This window comes from Astyanax mexicanus, chromosome 8, assembly GCF_023375975.1.
Source record: "Astyanax mexicanus isolate ESR-SI-001 chromosome 8, AstMex3_surface, whole genome shotgun sequence".
NCBI lineage: Eukaryota > Metazoa > Chordata > Actinopteri > Characiformes > Acestrorhamphidae > Astyanax > Astyanax mexicanus.
In genome coordinates this window covers 982,501-1,006,187 of record NC_064415.1, presented here as the reverse complement: position 1 = coordinate 1,006,187, position 23,687 = coordinate 982,501, and the positions used below count along the sequence as shown (strand labels likewise).

At 38.3% G+C, this 23,687-nt stretch overlaps 2 protein-coding genes across 2 annotated transcripts in view; both read right to left on the bottom strand.

The window, feature by feature from the left end:
* Positions 1-3,540: 3,540 nt before the first annotated feature.
* On the bottom strand, positions 3,541-9,480 carry iba57 (iron-sulfur cluster assembly factor IBA57). Its single transcript, XM_007232456.3, has 3 exons — positions 9,017-9,480; positions 5,604-5,956; positions 3,541-4,346 (listed from the first exon to the last, which is right to left on the bottom strand). Exons 1-3 carry the CDS (start codon positions 9,340-9,342, stop codon positions 3,955-3,957), a joined length of 1,071 nt encoding a protein of 356 aa, XP_007232518.3. The 5' UTR covers positions 9,343-9,480; the 3' UTR covers positions 3,541-3,954.
* A 6,476-nt stretch (positions 9,481-15,956) lies between these two features.
* pik3r3a (phosphoinositide-3-kinase, regulatory subunit 3a (gamma)) overlaps positions 15,957-23,687 on the bottom strand; it is a 14,757-nt gene continuing 7,026 nt past the window's right edge. The window contains exons 3-6 of the mRNA XM_022665486.2: positions 21,254-21,352; positions 20,905-21,171; positions 19,455-19,670; positions 15,957-18,028 (exon numbers count right to left, since the gene is read on the bottom strand). Coding sequence (XP_022521207.2) covers positions 17,809-18,028; positions 19,455-19,670; positions 20,905-21,171; positions 21,254-21,352 — 802 coding nt within the window. The 3' untranslated portion in view covers positions 15,957-17,808. The remainder of the gene's footprint in view (positions 18,029-19,454; positions 19,671-20,904; positions 21,172-21,253; positions 21,353-23,687) is intronic.

Here is a 23,687-nt window from a genome sequence, read left to right as displayed (position 1 = left end):
TTAGTGCTATACATTTAATACAGTCGACTAATCTAATGACTTTTTTTTATGATTAATCGATTAGTCATCAACTGAATCCTGTTCTAATGCATGTTTTACCTCACCTGTTCACGTCTGCACACCTGATCTCCAGTCTCTGCCTTAACATAACATAACATAACAGATTCTTACAGCAAATTACATAATAATGACCCATGAAATTCCATTACAACCGATTAATCGACACTGAAATTAGGATTGGTCGATTATACTTATTAATCGTTGCAGTGTTTTCAGATCTCAGTACCTCACAGCATTTCCTCTTACACTCACTTTATTATTAATACATAAAGGTGCTTCTGACGCTTTATTACAGAATGTTTTAAATATTTTAAATATAAGTTTGATTGTATTAGATTATAGTGAGGAAATAAATGTGGGAGTGAAGAACCTTCTCTTGATATAAAGGTTTATTATCAGTTTACGGGGGGGGGGGCATGACTTCATTTTTACTAGTCGACTGGTTATTTTTAAAACAAAGAAACTCAAGAGATTAATATTTTACATAAACAGCAAGAAGTGGTGAAATCTCTTTCATAACACACCTGGTAAATTCATTATTTTGTCATTCAATGTCTTTTTTTTCGATGTCCAGGTGAGTTTTTTGAGTAAATGTTTTAATAATAATAATAATTATTATTATTATTATTATTATTATTATTATTATTATTATTATTATTATTATACAGTAATCTTCAGTAGAGCTGCTTTCTGTTCCGTCTGTCTGCACCATTGCTACTGATTTTCTCTCCTGCAAAATATTGATATCATAATATATTGCATAAACTAGTGCATCTCAAAAAATTTGAATATCATTGAAAAGTGAATTTATTTCAGTAATTCAGTTAAAAATGTGGAACTCATATATTATAAAGATGTATTAAACACAGAGTGATCTATTTTAAACATTTATTTTATTTTTTTATTGTTGATTTATTGATTATGAAGCTTACAGCCAATGAAAAGCCCAAAATCAGCGTCTATCAGAAAATTTGAATATTGTATAATAAGACCCGTTGGTACTTTTGGCAGTAGTGTGGGCAGTGTGCCAAGTCCTGCTGGAAAATGAAATCTGCCTCTCCAAACCATCACTGATTGGTGGAAACTTCACACTAGACCTCGAGCAGTTTGGACTGTGTGTCTCTCCACTCTTCCTCCAGACTCTGATCCCTTGATTTACAAATGAAATGTAAAATTTACTGATGATCAGTGATGGTTTGGAGAGACATGTCTGTCATCTGCTGGTGTTGATCCACTGTGTTTTATTATCAAGTCTAAAGTCAGTGCAGTTTTGTTTTCCCACAAAATCTTACAGCACTTCATATCTTACAGCTTCCTTCTGCTGAAAACAACTTTTATGATAATGCAGATTTCATTTTCCAGCAGGACTTGGCACACTGCCCACACTGCCCAAGAACCAAAAGTATCAATTGGTCTTATATAATGTTCTAATTTTCTGAGACACTGATTTTTGGGTAAAATAAATAAACTCTTAAAATAGATCACTGTGTGTTTAATACATATATATATATATATAATATGAGTTTTACATTTTCAACTGAATTACTGACATAAAGTAACTTTTCAATAATATTCTATTTTTTTGAGACGCACCTGTATTTTCATTTGGAATTTTCTAATATTACTGAAACAGAAATATCAGTCTGAATATTTATGAGCTCTTTTATCTCGTTTTTCTGCCACTGAAGCTCTTACTCACCACTGTTGTCCATTTTCACCTCTTCTCACACTCATTTACTACTAAACTACTATATTGTTTTTCCTTCTGTTTGACGTAAAATTGTATGAATTTGATCTTTCTTTTAAAAAAAGAGTCGTATTACTGTGAATGGGATTTGTATGGGATTTTGATATCACATACTGAAGTGACTTTATCGATACGTGGCGTCAAATAATGGGAATTCTTATTGAAAGTGAAGTATGGTGTGAAGAGTATCGTAGAGAATTATCTTGTGATAAATCGAGTATCATTAACTGATGGATTAATCGATGCAGCTCCTGGTTTACACATAATTTATTAAATAATAAATCAACACAAACCGTACAGCCTTCAACCAATCACCAGCAAGCAGCTACGCACCAGGTGTTTCTGATAAAGTGGCCGTGGAGTGTGGGGTCGGTGGTCAGTCCAGGATTGGGCGCAGTGCCTCTGTGTTTGTTCCAGAACATTAGGAACACTGAACACCCCGTGGGTTCTGCTGATCTTCATGTTTAATGTGGAGCTGATAATAAACATGCTGTGAAATCAACATCTGATTTCTGCATTACTGTTTCACAACTCCAACTCCCATAATGCACCTGGCCTTGCCATGAACACACTGACCAGTGTTCAACCAACCTCACTCACAAGATAACACCTCACAACTTATAACTGAATATACGTATGCAGGTCTTCTGTAGCCTGCGGTAACACTTCATCAACAGTTCACACGCTGCTGTCCCATGACTTTTGTCAAAGAAAAAAACATGTATCTACAAAATGTAAAATAAACATATTTTGGAGATTTCTGAGAATTTCTATTGGTCCATTCATCAAACAACTTAAGAAATGATGAAACGTCTTGATTAATGGAATGGAATCAGTATTGTTCAGTTGTTGCTTTGGCTTTGGTAGGTGGTTGCTGTGGTATTCCCAGTGGTTGATATGGTTTTGTAGGTGGTTGTTATGGTGTTTACAGAACACAACCATAATAAGCCTGAAGCCTTGAGAACCTGAAGAAGAAAAACCTGCATCTTTAGAGCTATCATCTCTCCTGTTGCTATGGTGTTGGTTGGTGGTTGCTGTGGTGTTGCTACATGCTTTGAAATGTGCAACCACAATAAAAGACTGACAAATGAAACAGAGTCATAACTTCTCCTGTTGCTAAGTTGTTGCTATGGTGTTGGTAGGTGGTTGCTGTGGTGTTGCTACATGCTTTGTTTACAACTGTGCAACCATAATAAAAGACTGAGACATGAAACGGAGTCATAACTTCTACTGTTGCTAAAGTATTGCTATTGTGTTGGTAGGTGGTTTCTGCCGTATCCCCAGTGGTTGATATGGTTTTCTAGGTGGTTGTTACAGAGTATTTACAGTACACAACCATAATAAGCCTTGAAAACCTGAGAAAGAAAAACCTGCATCTTTAGAGCCATCATCATTTCTGTTGCTATGTGGTTGCTATAGTGTTGTTAAAGTGTTGCTCTAGTGTTGGTAGGTGGTTGCTGTGGTGTTGCTATGTGGTTTAATATGTGCAACCACAACAAAAGACTGATAAATAAAATGGAGTCAGAATTTCTGCTATTGCTTAGTTGTTGCTATAGTGTTTATAGGTGGTTTCAGCAGTATCCCAGGTGGTTGCTATGGTGTGCAACTCTAAAAAAAAAAAAAACATGCAAGATTATTCCAGGTGGTTTCCATGGTGCAGGGTGTAGTAGAGCTGGGCTATATACTGATTTTTTTTTTTTTATCGTATTTTATATAAGGACACATTCTGCAGGTCAATATTCAAAATAGTTTATTTTACCTTATTTTATTTAACATAACTTAAACTGAAATATATAAATAGAATAAACCTTTTAACATCAAACGCATACAAAAAAACAACACTCTGCATATTAATGTCTTATATAATAATATCACAACACTCTTCCGTTCTGAAGGAACGTTAAAGAACTTTAAGAATCTCCTGATTTAAAAAAGTATGAATGTTTTCCAGCCAATCACAGGGCTGCTACCATCCTGACCAATCAGATATGGAATTGATCCCTGTTTATGTTTTAGGGCACTAAACAATGTTAGAGTTCGTAGGCCATTCTTACGAGTTTGATTCTCTAAGAGTCTGAAAGGTAACGTGGAAATATAAACTCCCACAATGCACTGCTGATTTATCGTAAGTCCGGTTCTCCAGAGTTTTATTTAGTTGCGTCTTTTGGCCACCAGTCGGGTATGGAGGCGCGTGCCGTGACGGGGGTCGATGATGAGGATTTTAGCGTTAGCGTGTCGTTAGCGTGCGCGAGTCGGACGAGGCCGAGACCCTGCCGGCCGAGCCCCGCCCTCAGTTTCCCGGCGGGTTTCCCTGCGGCGGTGGAGTCCAGGGCGCCCCCTGGCAGCAGGGCGTCGCCGGCGGCGGACAGGCTGAGGGGCAGCAGGCGTTTGCGAACGACGCCGGTGTGGTGCGTCCGAGCCGTTAGTTCCTGCCCGATATAGCAGCCCTTACTGAAACTGATCCCGTTCATAAACACCAGGTTCGACTCCAGCGGCAGGGCGTCGCCCGGCGGCAGGTCGGCCACGCCCTCTGGCAGCCCTGCGAAAAAAAATAAAAATAAATAAATCACACTCAGATCTAGAGCTGCAGCTATCGATTATTTTAGTAATCGAGAACTCTACTAAAAAATCGATTCGATTAATCGAGTAATCGGAAAAAACATATTCGCTTGCCTAAAAATCAATTAAAAATACACAAGAGAAAATAATAAATTTTACTTAATAATAAATTAATGACAAATTGGTTTCATTTTTAAATTCACCACCTGCTTCCTGTGTGTGGGTGATGTGACACTACGCGCTCTGTTTCACATTAAAAGTCCCCGCTAAATTCTGTGCTCTGCAGATTAAAATAAATTAAACAATTTCTTGAGGCACAGAAAATTAATCGATCGCTTTTTTTTAATCGAGTGACTTTTATATGTTTATACCATCGCTGTCCAATAAAAAAACAAGTATCTCAATTTTTGTCGATTTTAAGTTAATTATATAATTTGAACAGACAAACTGTCTTTTAAACGGTGCCAAAATTTCTTGATGAACAGACCAATAGAAATTCTACAAAATGATCTGAAATAAACTCTTTTTACATTGACTTCCATTGAAAGTTTAGAGGGTTTTTTCTCTCTCCTGTAAAGTTGCTGTTTTGGAGATAAGTGTTTTTCATTGGAGAGCTGTTTCTTCAAAACAGTGACCATTTCCTCCAATATAAAATAAAAGTAGCACCTTTATTTAATAATTTTAGAACTGCAATAATACAGACATTGTCAGAAATCAAGCTCTTAATCAGATTTCTAGGCATTAATTGGATATCACCCGTTAGAATATGAAAGTCAACATAAGATATGTTCTGGTTCTGATTCTGAAATTCAGCTCTAGAAAAAAAATGAGAGAGCACTTAAAAAATAAAAATGATGAGTTTCTTTGATTTTATCAAATTGAAAACCTCTGGAATATAATCAAGAGGAAGATGGATGATCACAAACCATCAAACCACCAAACTGAACTGCTTGAATTTTTACACCAGGAGTAAAGCAGCATAAAGTTATCCAAAAGCAGTGTGTAAGACTGGTGGAGGAAAACATTGAGGAAAAAACTGTGCTTAAAAAACAGGATTATTCCACCAAATATTGATTATTTCTGAACTCTTAAAACTTTATGAATATGAACTTGTTTTCTTTGCATTATTTGAGGTCTGAAAGCTCTGCATCTTTTTTGTTATTTCAGTCATTTCTCATTTTCTGTAAATAAATGCTCTAAATGAGAATATTTTTATTTATCTGGAATACTGATTTACCGATGGTGTAGCGGTGTTGTTGGTACTCCTCGGTCTCTCGGTTCTCACAGTCAGTGAGAAGTTCTGCCGGGTTCTCCGAGCTCCCGGTGATCATCCTCCAGCCCATCAGGTCCGTTCGGGGGTCCGGTACCAGAACCAGGGGCCGGCCAGCAGCGGTGGGTCGGGGCTGTGACCCGTCCCGAGCGGAGCCAGCGTCCCGGGGCAGCAGAGCCCACAGTGCCAGATCGGACCGCGGGGTCACCGTCACTCTCCGTCTGATCTTATACACCTTCAGGTGCCGAGTCACCGAGTCCAGAACCGAGCCGTCGCACTCCAGCAGAACCTCAACCGGGTCTCCTGAGGGTTCCCTCACACTGACACACACACACACACACACACACAGATCAGAAATCTGATTATATAACATCAAACCACACAACGTTAACAATCCTGCATTAACAGATCAGATATAGGCAGGGTCTAATTATAAATATATATATTTTTTAATAATCTGATCAATGCATTTATGTTCACTTATTAATCTGAACTGCAGAAAATCAAACAATCTGATCAACGCAATCTGATAACTGTAGAAAATCAGATATCATCAGTAATCCGATCAACGTAATTACAAGCACTTAATCTGATAACTGTAGAAAATCGATTAACATGTTTTACATGTACTTAATAATCTGATACCTGATAAAAAAGATCTCAGTAATCTGATCAACACAATCACATGCATTTAATAATCTGATAACTGTAGAAAATCAGATAATGTCAGTAATCTGAACAACATGTTTACATGCACTAATTAATGTGACTTTAAACTGCTTTAAACTGCTGAGTTCCCTTATTATCTGACTACCTATGTGAAGGTAAACATGTTGATTGGATTACTGAAGAAGTTGATTTTTCTGCAGTTATCAGATTATGTCTGGAAGCAGGAGACATCGTCAAATGCTGAGCTCCCCAGGTGCACAATCTGATTACATAAAGTGCATTTAATCAGGTTTTGATTGGATTACTGGAAAAGTCTTATTGTAACAACAATATTTTGTCGATCCTGTGATTTTGTCCCTTTTTCAACAACACTTCATAGAGTTGTTAGTTTGACTTAAAGGTATTTGGACAAACTAACAGTTACAAATATTAGGATTATTGGTAGCACTTTACAGATTAATAACAAGTCTGGAATAATATGGTAACAAGTTGTATTTATCCATAAATTAAATATGAATCGATTAATAAATCAGTAATTGTTGAGGTAACAGCGTGGATAATAATATAATAATATTAAGGTAACAAGTTGTATTTACACATTAATTAATTGACCATTTTGTATTTGTTACTAAATAATAAATCAGAACAATAAATCAGACAACTGTGTAATTCATTTGTAAAATTATGGAAACGTTGTACTGACCAACGTCTTACTTATTACTAAAAGTTTTTTTTTTATGGATTATAAGTTTTATAACAATTTAGTCAGTAGCACGTGGAAAATCTATATTTTATTTATGGACAAATACAATGTGTTACCAAAATATTACCATATTATTACCATATTATTACCCACATATTTGCGATCTGTAAAGTTTTACCGAATAATTTCTTTAAATCCTTTATTTGAACTGTATCATAACTTTATTTGTAATCCTCTGAAGTGCAGAGCAGAGGATACATTACTGTGGACACTATGGCACTGTCCAAATATTACTGGAACTAATCCACTAATTTACTGAAACCACTTTCAGAACCGACCCGTTAGAACCGTTACCCAGCACCCGTTCTGTACATTAGAGCCGTTAGAGGATGGACCCCTCCCTGTATAATCTGCTGCCCCCTGCAGAGCACAGATAAGATGGGCCGGAGTATAACCACACCCACCCTATACATTTACATTTACATTTTCGGTATTTAGCAGACTTATCCAGAGCGACTTACAACAGTGCTTCAAAGTTACTTCAGATATTCAGAGCTAGTTTGTAGACTGGGATCTAGAGATACACAGAACTTAATCATGTTAAGAACCCTAGGAACCTTTTTTTTTTTTTTATTATTAGTTTAGGAACTCTTTGAAAAGATGTGTCTTCAGTCGACGTTTGAAGACCGTGAGTGACTCTGCTGTTCTGACATCCAGTGGAAGTTCATTCCACCACCTTGCTGCAGCACAGAGAAGAGTCTGGATGTCTGTTTTCTGTGTGTTTTGAGTGATGGAGGTTCGAGCCGAGCTGTACTGGAAGCTCTAAGAGCTCTTGGTGCAGATCTGGCTTTGACCATCGCCATCAAGTAGGAAGGAGCTGGTCCGTTTTTTGCCTTGTAGGCCAGCGTCAGGGTTTTGAATCGGATGCGGGCGGCAACAGGAAGCCAGTGGAGGGAACGCAGCAAAGGAGTCACATGACTGAACTTCGGAAGATTGAAGACGAGTCGTGCTGCAGCATTCACACACTGAATTCACTGAATTCACACACTGAATATATATAAGCCCTGTAACCACTTAGGTAACTGTCTTTATTACAGCACCAGCCTTTATTAAAGAAAAATACAATCATAATCATAACTTTTTAATCAGTCAAACAGACATTTAACCTTCTAAAGGATTGTTTAATTTAGGTGGTTCTATATAGAAGCACTGATGAACCAGGTAACTATGTTACCAACATCAAACAGGCCTGTCATGATAGGAATTTTAGTGCATGATATATCGTCCCAGAAATTATTGCAATAAACAATATTACTCTCATTAAGTCAGTTTTGTCAGGGTGAGTTATGTGCAGGTGAGTTATATTTAAGTAAATCAGTGTACAGCTAAGTTATGTGTATGCGAGTTATGTAAGTGAATAAAGTTTGTGTGTTGTGTTTAACTTACTTATATTCAGGTGAATCAGTGTACAGGTGAGTAATGTTCAGGAGAGTTAGGTGCAGGTGAGTTACATTTCAGTGAGTTATATTCAGATGATTTATATTCAGGTGAATCAGTGTTCTGATGAATCAGTGTAGAGGTGAGTAATGTACAGGTGACTAATGTTCAAGTGAGTTAGTGTACAGGTGAATCAGTGAGGTTTAGGTGAGTTATGTGTATGTGAGTTATATACAGGTTTACAGGTATGGTATGTTTAGGTGAGTTACAGTTAAGTGAGCTGTTTTCAGGTGAATCATTGTACAGCTAAGTTGTGTGCAGGTGAGTTATGTTCAGGTGAATCAGTGTACAGGTGAGTTATATTCAAGTGAGTTGCATTTAAGTTAGTTATGTTCAGGTGAGTTAGCTGCAGGTAAGTTACATTTAAGTAAGTTATGTTTAGGTGAATCAGTGTTCAGGTGAGTTGTGTTTAGGTGAGTTATGTTCAGGTGAGATATGTACATGTGAGTTATGTTCATGTGAGTTAGTGTACAGGTGAGTTTTGTAGGTCACGGGGTCTTCACCTGCTCACCTGTAGATGATGATGTCATACAGGGTCCTGCCCTGCACGTTGAGCATGTGGGCGTAGAGCGCGCGCCGCTCCTCCTCCTCCTGCAGCAGGTTCATGTCGTTGGTGATGATGCCCTGCAGGTAAGCGCAGGTGTCCGGGCCCCGGATGTGGAGCAGAGAGCGGCCGGGCAGGCGGAAGCAGCGCAGCGGGGCCGCGGCGCTCTGATCCCGGGCTGGGTTCTCCGGCGGGCCGCTGGAGGAGCGGATCCAGCGCAGAGTCACCGCAGGCCGGCTCAGCCCGCACAGCCGCCCCGCTACCCCCGCCCGGATCAGCACACCCGCCCGCATAGCGCCGACACCGCCGGTACTGCAGCTCCCGCTCCGGTATTACCGTATAAATACCGATATTACAGATATAAATTACTGTAATAACCGGTAACCTCTGTTATTATAACACACTGCAGTCTTCTTCTACTCTCCTCACACACACTGCACTGTCCCCACAGCGCCCTCTATACACACACACACACACACACACTGCACTGTCCCCACAGCGCCCTCTACACACACATTCACACACACACACACACACACACACACACACACACTAGTGCTTCTCCAAAAAATAGAATATAATTGAAAAGTTACTTTATGTCAGTAATTCAGTTGAAAATGTAAAACTCATATATTATATAGATTGTAAATCATTTTGGCTTACAGCCAATAAAAACACAAAAATCAGTGTCTCAGAAAATTACAATATTACATAAGATATGATAAGGTACTTTTGGCAGTGTGGGCAGTGTGCCAAGTCCTGCTGGAAAATGAAATCCGAATCTCCATAAACCATCACTGATTGGTGGAAACTTCACACTAGACCTCGAGCAGTTTGGACTGTGTGTCTCTCCACTCTTCCTCCAGACTCTGATGTCTTTATTTACTTTAAATGAAATGTAAAATTGGCTGATGATCAGTGATGGTTTGGAGCACTTTATGCTTTTCTCTCCTGATAACTTTTATGGAGATGCAGATTTCATTTTCCAGCAGGACTTGGCACACTGCCTACAGTACCAATTGGCCTCATAAAATAATGTTCTAATTTTCTGGGACACTGATTTTTGGGTTTTCATTGGCTGTAAGCCATAACCAATAATCAACAATAAAAGAAATAAACGCTTAAAATAGATCACTCTGTGTTTAATACATCTATATAATATATGAGTTTCATATTTTCAACTGAATTAATGAAATAAATTCACTTTTCAATGATATTCAATTTGTTTGAAATGCACTAGTAGATACTACGGATTAAAATACTTCTGTAGAACTCAAGTTTAAAATGTTAAAATCCAGGTATATTAAATCAAATCTTACAAATACGTTCAAGTTTGTGGTTGTAAGGTGACAAAATGGGGAAAAATGGTCAAGGGGTATAAATACTTTTTCAAGCCACTATACCTCATCAGCCTCTGGTGGGTACCTCAGGAACCATGGCTATATACAACATGTTTTGTTTAGAATGTGGATTATCATTATAACACACACACTGAGATAATCCAGCCTGACTCAGCCCAGAGACTAAATCATCCATATCACTTCACCTCATACAACCCTACACACACACACACACACACACACACACACACTAACACACACTCTAACACACACACACTCACACAGATCTTAATCTTCTCACTTGTGGCTGCTGAAATTCAGATGCATAGTAGATTAATACTAAACTCTTCCAAACTACGAAGAAAAACATCTGAAATTTACTAAACAAAAAAATGTTAAAAGAAGTAGAGTCTCCTGGAATCCAGGCTTTCAGTTAACAGCTGTGCTGAACTCATCAAGAGTTAATTACTTGAATTTCTTGTCTCTTAATGTAAAGTTTGAGAGCATCAGTTAAAGTAAAGTAGTGAAGAGGTAGAGTTACAGGTATACAGTGAATAGTGAATATTTCAGTAATGTTCGAATCCAGATTATGAGAAGCAACAAGTACTCAACTACTCAACTCAAGTAAAGAAAAACATACTTTAGGAAAAGAAATTAAGATCTGTCAATTTAAAAAGAAGAATTTCAAGATATTTAAAAGCATCCTCAAATGCAGCCATTGCAAAGACCATCAAAAACGTTATAATGATCAAGTCAAATTTATTTGTATAGCGCTTTTTACAACTGGTGTTGGCACAAAGCAGCTTTACAGAAACATGATTACAGGAAACTGGCACTCATAAGTACCACCCTAGGAAAGAAAGAGCAAGAGCCCTATTTTAAAAATCTATAGGCAAACCAATAACCGTGCACCGAGCAGCTTGATTTAGGTTGTATCAGTGTGTCTTTGCTATCATAACGTTGGGAAAAGTACACCTTGCACGGCTGGAAACACGAAAAAGGCATGTACTGATTCTCTAAATTAATCATGGGTGTGGTTAATTCTGGGGGCAACGAGAAATAAACCAATCAGAGTGTCACTTCTCTTTAAGAGTAGAATCAGGTGAGCTCTGTCTTTGGTGTATTGCTATTGTAACGGTGCAGCTACCTGGACGTGTTCAACAAACTCTTCTCAGCAGAGGAAACTGAGCTGCTGGTTGACGCTGTGAAGGAGCTCCAGCAGCTCATTTACGGGAACAGCAATGTTATTTTATTTACTATTCTGTTTATTGTTGATGTAAAAGTTGGGTTTGTGCTGCTGTGTGTTCATGTGTGTGTAATAAGTGGGGGTGTACACTCGGCTCGGCACAGCGCCTGTGTTACCGAGATAGCGATGAACGTCTGACTGTTGGCGTCTGTCTAGGTTGTATTCAGTCAGTGGAGCTCCTGTGTTTTCTGTTACCAAGATAAACAAGATAACACTCCAGAAATGTACCTGAACACAACTCATTTCCAGAACACCACGCCCATCAGTATAGATATATTCAGAAGATCTGCTGCTGTTTAAACCAGACAGGAGGAAGGAGTGATAATAGAGTGTTGGTGGGGTGTAAGATAGCGATGAGCATCACAACGCGCCTTTTGCAGGGTGTAGGAGAGAGCCCAAGAGTTTCCTCTGTTTTACAGGATAAGTTCATTAAGTTATTAACAGTATTTTGGTTTGTTTAACACTGTTTTTAAGTTACTACATGATTCCTTATGTGTTCCTTCATAATCTGATAGATCACTTCACTATTCATTTACTATGTAGGAAAAAATAAAATAAAACATTGAATGAAATTTGGTGTGTCCAAACTTTTTTGTGCAAATAATAATAATAATAATAATAATAATAATAAGTAATACATTTTCGGGTACTTTATGCTGCATCTATTGCTGACACAGCTTGTCTTGTTCCCATAGTCCTTAATGATGTATTGCCAATAGATTTGGATGTATTGACTCCATGTAGAGCTAATGCAGACAGACGTGCAATCAATTCCCCACAGCAATGTGAGTCCAGAATCTGTTAGAAAGTCTTCTCTGGTCAGTAGAGACAGTTACTCTAACAAAAGCAGGAGAAACTATTTTAATACTCTTATTTTCAGAAGAAACACTCAATAAAGATCAGCTGTTCCAATGCTTTAGTCAAAAATGACACACAGTCTTTATAAATGTTCATTTATTTATTTATTTATTTACTGAAAGTTATGAAAAGATTTAAAAAGTGTAGAAAAGTGTAGAAAAGTGAGGAGGAAGCCCCTCAGAGTCCCGGTGATCAGACAGAGACGGGATTATCAGATTAAACAGGTGATGAATGGACAGAAACCGACCCCCCGCACAGTGGGCTAATCTGATCTGACGTCTGATTGGTTTAAATACAAAATGCAGTCTGTGTCGTATTTTATCATTATAATCAGTCGCTTCTGATGAACAGAGTGATTTATCTATATTACTCATTAAACACAGCATGAACACCTGATCAATTCATTATTAATTAACGTTAATTATCATTAATTAACATTAATTAACTTCCAGATTATTAAAGATGAATTCTGGATTTTGAATAACTAAATACACCTGAGCTAAACCTCATCTGAGATCCTTCAGCTCCAGCAATAACCACGCCCCCTCACCTGCAGCCCTCGCACCACCTGGAACTGTACGTGTAATTAGAGTACTCAGACATGTGTTTGGTCTAGAAAGTATTTGTATGTAATTTTTCTCCTGGCCTTGATAGTATTTAATAGTATCCAAGACTCAAATACCACATTTCATAGTATCTGTACTTAGTTTGGTCTCAACAGTACATGTACTTGATTTCAGTATGTGTACTCATTCTTGGTCTTAATAATATTTGTACTCAATATTATATACTGATACTATTTGTATTTATGAGTACTTGGACCTGTCTTGATCAAGATATTATTTGTACTTAGTGGTATTTGTAGATGTATTTGTACCTTGACTCAATAGTATTTGTACTCAGACATGATCATATTTGTATTTAGAAGTAGTTGGACCTTTCTTAATCAAGAGAGTACTTGTATTTGGACTCGGACTTATCTTTATTTTTGTTTTATAGTATTTGTACTTGGATTTGATAGTATTTCTATTTATAAGTACATGGACCTGTGTTTATCAAGGTAATATTTGTATTTGGACTTGTCTTAGTCTTGATAGTAATTACTTTGACATGATGTAAAAACTTTGACATGACTTGGTGTCAGTGGTACTTGTATTTGTATTTGTATCTTGACTCAATAGTATTTGTACTTGGATTTGATACTTCTTGTATTCAGACTTGATATTGTTTGTACTTGGTCATAACATGATCTGTCTTCAGATTTGATACTATTTGTATTTAGGAGTAGTTGAACCTGTGTTTATCAAGATAGTATTTGTACTTGGATTTGTCTAAGTTTTGACAGTAATTAAACTTAGATATGACTTGGTGTCAACAGTATTTGTATTTGTACCTTGACTCAATAGTATTTGTACTGACTTGATTAAATATGTACTTTGATTTGATAGTATGTGTACCCAGACTTATCTGGGTCTCAATAGTATTTGTATTTGGACTTGATACTTTTTGTGCTGAGATCTGATATTGTTTGTACTTGGTCTTAATAGTATTTGTACTCAGACTTGATAGTATTTGTATTTAGGAGTAGTCGGACCTTTCTGGATCAAGATAGTACTTGTATTTGGACTTAGGAATATTTGTACTTGGACTTGTATTTGTAATTGGACTTAATATTATTTGTACTGAGTTCTGATATTGTTTGTAATTTGTCTTGATAGTATTTGTATTTAGGATTACTTGGACCTGTTTTCATCGAGATAGTATTTTTACTTATACATATAATGAATAATGATTCTGATTACAGGTCTGATGTTTAGATTAGATACCAAGTCACTATATCTCTATATCCAATCAGTGCGAGCCTCAGTGATCCTTCTGACATCACTGGATGCTGATTGGAGGAGGGCTGCAGGGGTTCAGGAGGCATTTGGGCCTGAGATAATAATAATATTGAATATATAAAAACATCATTTATACCTTTATACACACCGACTCTCAGTGTTTTAATATAAACAGATCTGAGGGAGGAGCTGATAATTTCGACCAATCAGAGTAAAGAAAAGCAGTATACAGGAAATGAGCATCAGCAGAGTTACAGATACAGAGAGGAGTGATAATAAGAGCGTGAGCCTTCACATCGTAAAATCATAAAATCATAAAATCATAATCAATGTGCAATAATATCATTCTGACAGAGCACCAGGTTACAGTTCCAGTTAGAAGCTGGGATATTAATCTGATATAAAAGGTTTTAAATGTGATTTTAAGACAAATGTAATTACTAAACTAAACTTAATGCTATGCTGAGTAATAATTATAATAATTATGCCTTCAATTTTTTATTTAATATATAGGCATAAATGTAATAATTCCAATTCCTATGCCTGAATATGTATATTAATTAAATGTTTGTTGCTTTTTAAAAAGTTGTGAATGCATTTTTATGCTGTTATCGTCTTAAAAAATTACAAAAAAATTGTTTTAAACAATAAAGTCTGGCACAAAAAAAAAATCAGTTACCACGACTAATCAATTATCAAAATAGGTGCACGTTTTAATGCAAAATTACTGTTTCTACACTGAATTTAACGTAATTAAAGAAAATAAAACATGTCAAAATATTATGCCACATATATTATATATATATATATATAGCATGTTATATATTTTAGTTTGTTAAATTCAGTAAATATACAGAAAATGATGCTCACGTACTTTAAGTGAGGGTAAAAGAACTGGCTAACTAGCTAATTAGCATTAGCATAACCTGCGCACAGTTCTCAGACTTAGCTTAGCGTAGTTTTGATGCCCAGCTAACTAATTAGTGCCCCTTCCACCAGTAGAAAGCTATAATCTCTCTCAGTGTTTGGTTTTCAGCAAGATTACAGCTTTTAATCCAAATTTGCTTGTGTTTCGATGCCTAGCCTTTTTAATAAAATAGCTAATATGCTATGAAATGTGTGGTAACTTGTTAGCTAGTTGGCTAAGCTAATTGAACACACATAAGAAAAGCCATTTTATGCTGTTTAAGTTAAGTTATTGTAATTTCACTTAAATGCTACACACTTACAGAAATATATATTTTTTCAGTGTAACATAATGTGAAATATTTTTCCATTACCCCTTATATACGTATAGGTAATGCGCAATTATTTGTAAATACAATCTTAAGAGTTATTTACTTTTTATTATTTATATTGTATATATAACTGTATGTACTGCTTTGCTATCTCTCTAATCCCTGTAATACTGTGAATTTCACCACTGTGGGACTAATATAGCCTTATATCCCCTGATCGTATGTTAATTTAAAATACTACTGGTGAAATGGGTAGTGCAATATATTTAAATATTTAATATTTAATATTTAAATATATATAAGTTAAATAGGGCAGTGTGCAATCTCTCACTATTTTGCACAACAACAACAACAAATATATATATATATATATATATATATATATTTCTTTTTTTTTCAACATCTGAAACATTTTTTATATAAATCCAATATTTAATTGTGGGTAATCTGTCACTATTTTGCATCTTGTTTGTTTTTGCTGTTTCTTCTTTATGTAAATCTTTTATATGCTGTTTTCCAAATCTTTGTAAATTCTATCTTTAGATTTTTGGTCATTTATTTTAGTTTAATCATAGTTTTTTTTTTATTGTATTGTTTGTGACGCCAGAGAGGATTGTACATGAATTTCCTTATACTGGGTATATAAAGATAATAAAGATATTCTATTCTATTCTATTCTAATGTGGTTCCTTTATAAAAAGAAACAGGATTATCAGTCAAAACATATAAAAAAAATATTTAAAAATATTAAAAAAAAATGTGTGTGAATGCACACAGAGTAAAACTAGATCCAAACTTCTAACTGGAACTTTATCAGAAATAACATTTTACATTTTTCCTCAAAGTTTCATTTTAACATTAAAACTTGGCGTCAGATTTCAACTTCCTGTCTGACGCCTGTAAACAATAAACAACACAAACAAACTTCAAACAGCTGAGAAATAAAAACAGAGGATAAAAAGCTGGAGGACAGGAAGCAGCGGAATAACGTCCCTGCGGGAAAGTGCAAAGCTCCCAATACACACTAATACACACACACACACACACACACACTGCTCAGACTGTGATTGGTTAGGTGGATGGTGGAAACGTCTACACTACTGTTCACCAGTTCAGAACCACATACAGTACACATCATATACAGTATAAATACAGAACCAGTCAAAAGTTTGGACACCTTCTCATTCAGTGCTTTTATTTTATTTTTCTCTACACAGTAAATGAATAGTAAAGTGATCTATCAGTTTATGAAGGAACACATAATGAATCATGCAGTAACTTAAAAACAGTGTTAAACAAACCTAAATACTCTGTGAAGTATTTAGATACTCTTATCTGGGGAGCTGTTTGTTAACGTGGGGTTTCTGAGGCTGGTAACTCTGATAACTTGTCCTGTACAGCAGAGGAAACTCCCGCTCTTCCTTTGTTTCCTGGGGCAGAGTCCTGATGAGTGCCAGTTCCATCATCATAACGTTTTTGATGGTCGTGTTTGCGACTGCACTTGACCATACTTTCAAACGATTCACTGACCTTCATTTTTTCTTAAATTATTATTTTTTTCTTTATTTAGTTGAGTAGTTGTTTCTTCTCATAACCTGGATTCGAACATTACTTAAATATTCACTATTCACTGTATACCTGTAACTCTACCTCTTCACTACTTTACTTTAACTGATGCTCTCAAACACTTTATTAAGAGACAAGAAATTCAAGTAATTAACTCTTGATGAGTTCAGCACAGCTGTTAACTGAAAGCCTGAATTCCAGGTGACTCTACCTCATAAAACTGACTGAGAAAATCCAGCAGAGACGTTCAAAACTGAATATAATTAAATAATTCCATATGTTTTTATTCGTAGTTTGGTTTTAGAGTTTAATATTAATCTACAAGGCAGAACATTTTAAAATAATAATTAAAAAAAACACTGAATTAAAGGCATATTGTCCAAACTTTTTATAGGTACTGTATTTATATCAAATAATAATCCAATATGAAGTTCTAATCAAATGATTAATCAAAAGTGATTTTTTTGGGCAGTGAGAAATATTGTAAATTAATCATTTCAATACTTAACAGATTTAATGATTTAGTTTTAAAAATATCTATATAAAATACGTTTCTGTTTGTGATTATATATCTTTATAATATTATCACTGATTAATTCCAAACTATAGTGAACAGTAGTGTATAGTGTACCTGCGGGTCGTGGGGTGGGAGGGGCGTAGGGGGCGGGGTTTAGCTGAGTACGGACGGTGTGTGTGGAGTGTGTGGAGTGTGTGGTGTGTGTACGGGGATGGCGAGCCGTACGTCCAGGGCGCGGTTGTGTTGGGCCAGTGATGTGTGGTGGTAGTGCTGCACCAGAGCCTTCAGAGAACCGTGAAGATCATACGGTTCTGCAAACCCAAACCCGCGAGGAGTTCTGATGATCATACAGTGCCGGACCTCATCGTTCACCCTGCAGAGAGAAAACACAACACTTACATATACAGTGTTGTGTCTTTGCTATCATAACGTCGGGAAAAGTGCACCTTGTGCATCCTGAAACACAGGCCAAAAGTCATGTACTAATTCTCTTCATTAATCATGGGTGTTATAATAATGAACCAATCAGATTGTCTCTTAAAGAGCTCATCATTCTCTTTAAGAGTAGATCAGGTGAGCTCTGTCTTTGGCGGATTGCTATTGTAACGGTGCAGCTACCTGGACGTGTCCAACAAACTCTTCTCAGCAGAGGAAACTGAGCTGCTGGTTGACGCTGTGAAGGAGCTCCAGCAGCTCATTTACGGGAACAGCAATGTTATTTTATTTACTATTCTGTTTATTGTTGATGTAAAAGTTGGCTTTGTGCTGCTGTGTGTTCATGTGTGTGTAATAAGTGGGGGTGTACGCTCGGCTCGGCACGGCGCCTGTGTTACCGAGATAGCGATGAACGTCTGACTGTTGGCGTTTGTCTAGGTTGTATTCAGTCAGTGGAGCTCCTGTGTTTTCTGTTACCAAGATAAACAAGATAAAACTCCAGAAATGTACCTGAACACACCTCATTTCCAGAACACCACGCCCATATTCATTGGCATAGGAACCGGAAATAGGTGCATTTGTCTCTCCCAAAAATTGATACCACAGAAAAAGCAGAAAGCTAAGTTAAAGCAACTTTTATCAACAAGATATGGGTGCACGTTCCCGAGAGAGGAGGTGCTTTTCCTGGCGGGGGTGTTGAATTCTGCACAACACCGGCTTTATATACGCGAGGTCAGTGATGAGAGCAATGAATCAATAAATCACATTATACTGCAATAAAAATGACTTTAGGATAAAGTTTTGTTTTGCTAACAGACTGGGAGGGTTTGGCTTATCTAACATTTATATTAAGTGCTGCCAAAAATCTCTATGAAATGTAAAGTTATATTATTTTTAATTAAAAGACCCCATCGTAAGAAGTGCTTTCAGTAGAAATAATAAAAAAATACAGAACCGAGCGCTACTGTGATTTTTTTAAAAGAGTGGAGAAAATGTAAATATACATAATAATAAAAATATTTATAAAAATAATTATAATATAATTAAATATTCGGTGATAACTGGTCAGTTTTTTTAATATATCTATATAATTTAGATATTGCACGCATATTTTTTGTCTAATAACAGTAAATGTAATGTGGAGTAACATGTTTAGGTTGTAAAGTCACCTTTTGTTGTATTTAACAAATAATAAACAAAAGTACAGAAAAAAAATGTATTTTGTTTGTTGTTTGTGATAAACTGTAATTCCGCAAAGTCACTATAGGGTGGGCTTTGATTCATTTTAGCAAATGATATTCAGTATATTTACTCTATTGAGAGACTGTAGTTATATATACATATAAATATATATATATACGTACACTACAGAGCAGGCGTAGCAGTCTTTCCGGGTTCCGCTGCTCCGGATGAGGAACGCTCCGGAAGGTTTTCCGTCCAGAAGCTCCTCGGCTTCTGCTCTGGACAGATTACCCACAAACCAACTGGCTTCCTCCAGACTCCGCACACTTCCTTCATCAGTCTTTACATAGCCTTCATCACCGTACTGCTCCTCCTCCTCAGCAGCAGAACAAACGTCTCTGAGGACACAAAACACACAAAGATATATATAATTATAGCAGATCCTGATCTCTAAAACTTATTTTATAATTGTGGCTCTCAGAATCTTGTTTCTTCTTCATTTGTGTGGGTTGGGTTTACTCTGCAGATGTTTGGTCGGCCTGGGAGTCTGCTGTTAAACATGGGGGCGGGTGAATCTGCAGACTGCGTAAATAAAGCTCACCATGGAATTTTCCTTTTTATCAATGTTTCTGCACCATGTGAGAAAGTGAAAACGAGATTAAATACATGTAAGAGGGGCGGAGCTCCTGCAGCTTGAGGTAATTGATTGTGTCAAAACTTTCGCATGTGTCGATTAAATAGCATTTTCTGAATCAGTGTCTCTGATTTTGCTATTTATAGGTTTATGTTTGAGTAAAATGAACATTGTTGTTTTATTATATAAACTACAGACAACATTTCTCCCAAATTCCAAATAAAAATATTCTCATGTAGAGCATTTATTTACAGAAAATGAGAAATGACTGAAATAACAAAAAAGATGCAGAGCTTTCAGACCTCAAATAATACAAAGAAAACAAGTTCATATTCATAAAGTTTTAAGAGTTCAGAAATTGCAGTTTTAATTTCATGCATCTTGGCATCATGTTCTCCTCCACCAGTCTTACACACTGCTTTTGGATAACTTTATGCTGCTTCACTCCTGGTGCAAAAATTCAAGCAGTTCAGTTTGGTGGTTTGATGGTTTGTGATCATCCATCTTCCTCTTGATTAAATTCCAGAGGTTTTCAATTTGGTAAAATCAAAGAATCTCATCATTTTTAAGTGGGATCTTTTTTTCCAGAATTGTATATATAAATGCTGATGGGCGTGGTGTTATGAAAATGAGGTGTGTTCAGGTAAATTTCTGGAGTATTGTTTGTTTATCTTGGTAACAGAAAACACAGGAAATGAGCTGCTGGAGCTCCTTCACAGCGTCAACCAGCAGCTCAGTTTCCTCTGCTGAGAAGAGTTTGTTGGACACGTCCAGGTAGGAAGGGTTTCTAGGAAGTGTCTTATCCAGGTTCTGATTGTGTTGCGTAATGGCTAATCACCCGCCAGGTGAACTCAGCTGACCCTCTGATGACCTCAGTCTTACTGAGTCACCAATCAGCTCAGCCCTGACCATATTAAACATGAGTGTGTGTTAGGCAGTGAGTGTGAGGTAGTGAGTGTGTGGGGTTACAGTGTGTTAGCATGCTCCATTAAACTCACTTTCTGAGCTCCTGCTGAACTTTCTCGTCCTGTTGGACGTCCTGATCTTCCCTCGGCGTCTCCTGGGTCTTCTGGTGCTGGTGGACCTGTGGGTGGCGGGGGACGGGCTGGGTCAGTGTGATGTCCAGTGCCGGGTTATACTGGGCCAGTGAGTGCTGCTGGTGATAACTAATGAGCTCAGGAACCGAGGTGAAGGTCAGCGGCTCGCAGAACCCGAACAGCCCGTCGTGCTGAGTGATCCGGACCAGCCGGGTGGAGTTATCCTTCCTGCACACAGAACAGCTTATTAAACATAACTCTATAATGCTATTAAACTATTAGAAATATCAGAGCAGTGCATTGTGGGTACCTGAGGGATAGTGTGTACTGTCCAGGGACTTTGTTAGAGGCGTCTCGCACCAGAAACGATCCGTCGGGTAAAGAGTTCAGCTTCTCACTGGCCTCTTCCCTAATGGACAAACACAGATAGAAATACAGACAGAAATTAATTCTAGACCCAACCAAAGTCCTAGACCCAGCAAAGAACCTAGACATAGCCAAAGCCATAGATCCAGCCAAAGTCCTAGACCCAACCAAAGCCATAGACCAATCCAAGAACCTAGATCCAGCCAAAGCCCTAGACCAAGCCAATAACCTAGACCCAATCAAAGCCCTAGACCAAGCCAAGAACCTAGATCCAATCAAAGTCCTAGACCCAACCAAAGCCCCAGACCAATCCAAGAACCTAGACCCAACCAAAGTCCTACATCCAACCAACGCCCTACACCCAACCAAAGCTCTAGACCCAACTAAAGCCCTACACCCAACCAATGTCCTAGTCCCAACTAAAGACCTCAACCCAGCCAATGTCCTAGACCCAGCCAAACTCCTAGACCAATCCAAGCACCTACACCCAACCAAAGCCCTAGACCAAGCCAAGAACCTAGATCCAGCCAAAACCCTACACCCAACCAAAGCCCTAGACCCAACCAAAGCTCTAGACACAACCAAAGTCCTGGACCAAGGCAAGAATCTAGACTCAGCCAAAGTCCTAGATGAAGCCAAGAACCTACACCCAGCCAAAGTCCTACATCCAACCAACGCCCTACACCCAACCAAAGCTCTAGACCCAACCAATGCCCTACACCCAACCAAAGTCCTAGACCCAGCCAAAGACCTAGACCCAGCAAAAGCCACAGACCTAACAGAAGCCCCAGACTAATACAAGCACCTACACCAAACCAAAGTCCTAGATTCAACCAAAGCCCTAAACCCAGCCAAAGTCCTAGTCCCAACTAAAGACCTCGACCCAGCCAATGTCCTAGACCCAGCCAAAGTCCTAGACTCAACCAAAGCCCCAAACCCAACTAAAGATCTCGACCCAATCAAAGACCTTGACACAACCAAAGTCCTAGACCCAGCCAAAGACCTACACCCAACCAAAGCCCACAACCCAGCCAAAGCCCTAGATCCAACCACAGCCCTTGACCCAACCAAACTCCTAGACCCAACCAAACTCCTAGACCCAGCCAAAGCCATAGATCCAGCCAAAGTCCTAGACCCAACCAAAGCCATAGACCAATCCAAGAACCTAGATCCAGCCAAAACCCTAGACCAAGCCAAGAACCTAGACCCAATCAAAGTCCTAGACCCAACCAAAGCCCCAGACCAATCCAAGAACCTAGACCCAACCAAAGTCCTACATCCAACCAACGCCCTACACCCAACCAAAGCTCTAGACCCAACTAAAGCCCTACACCCAACCAATGTCCTAGTCCCAACTAAAGACCTCGACCCAGCCAATGTCCTAGACCCAGCCAAACTCCTAGACCAATCCAAGCACCTACACCCAACCAAAGCCCTAGACCCAACCAAAGCTCTAGACACAACCAAAGTCCTGGACCAAGCCAAGAATCTAGACTCAGCCAAAGTCCTACATGAAGCCAAGAACCTACACCCAGCCAAAGTCCTACATCCAACCAACGCCCTACACCCAACCAAAGCTCTAGACCCAACCAATGCCCTACACCCAACCAAAGTCCTAGACCCAGCCAAAGACCTAGACCCAGCAAAAGCCACAGACCTAACAGAAGCCCCAGACTAATACAAGCACCTACACCCAACCAAAGTCCTAGATTCAACCAAAGCCCTAAACCCAGCCAAAGTCCTAGTCCCAACTAAAGACCTCGACCCAGCCAATGTCCTAGACCCAGCCAAACTCCTAGACCAAAGTCCTAGACTCAACCAAAGCCCCACACCCAACTAAAGATCTCGACCCAATCAAAGACCTTGACACAACCAAAGTCCTAGACCCAGCCAAAGACCTACACCCACCCAAAGCCCACAACCCAGCCAAAGCCCTAGATCCAACCATAGCCCTTGACCCAACCAAAGTCCTAGACCCAACCAAACTCCTAGACCCAGCCAAGAACCTAGACCTAGCCAAAGCCCTACATCCAACCAAAGCCTTAGACCAAGCCAAGAACCTAGACCCAATCAAAGCCAGAGACCCAGCCAAAGCCCTACACCCAACCAATGTCCTAGTCCCAACTAAAGACCTCGACCCAGCCAATGTCCTAGACCCAGCCAAAGTCCTAGACCAATCCAAGCACCTACACCCAACCAAAGCCCTAGACCCAACCAAAGACCTGGACCCAGCAAAAGCCATAGACCTAACCAAAGCCCTAGACCAATCCAAGCACCTACACCCAACCAAAGCCATAGACCTAACCAAAGTCCTAGACCCAACCAAACTCCTAGACCCAGCCAAGAACCTAGATCCAGCCAAAGCCCTAGACCAATCC

What these genes read in the sequence shown, in the direction of transcription:
- iba57 (XM_007232456.3), bottom strand. Translation starts at nt 9,342, where the DNA reads ATGCGGGCGGGTGTGCTGATCCGGGCGGGGGTAGCGGGGCGGCTGTGC. An exon ending in TATGACATCATCATCTACAG is followed by an intron (nt 5,957 to 9,016) that starts GTGAGCAGGTGA and finishes TGTGTGTGTCAG; the next exon opens with TGTGAGGGAACCCTCAGGAG. An exon ending in ACAACACCGCTACACCATCG is followed by an intron (nt 4,347 to 5,603) that starts GTAAATCAGTAT and finishes TTTTTTTCGCAG; the next exon opens with GGCTGCCAGAGGGCGTGGCC.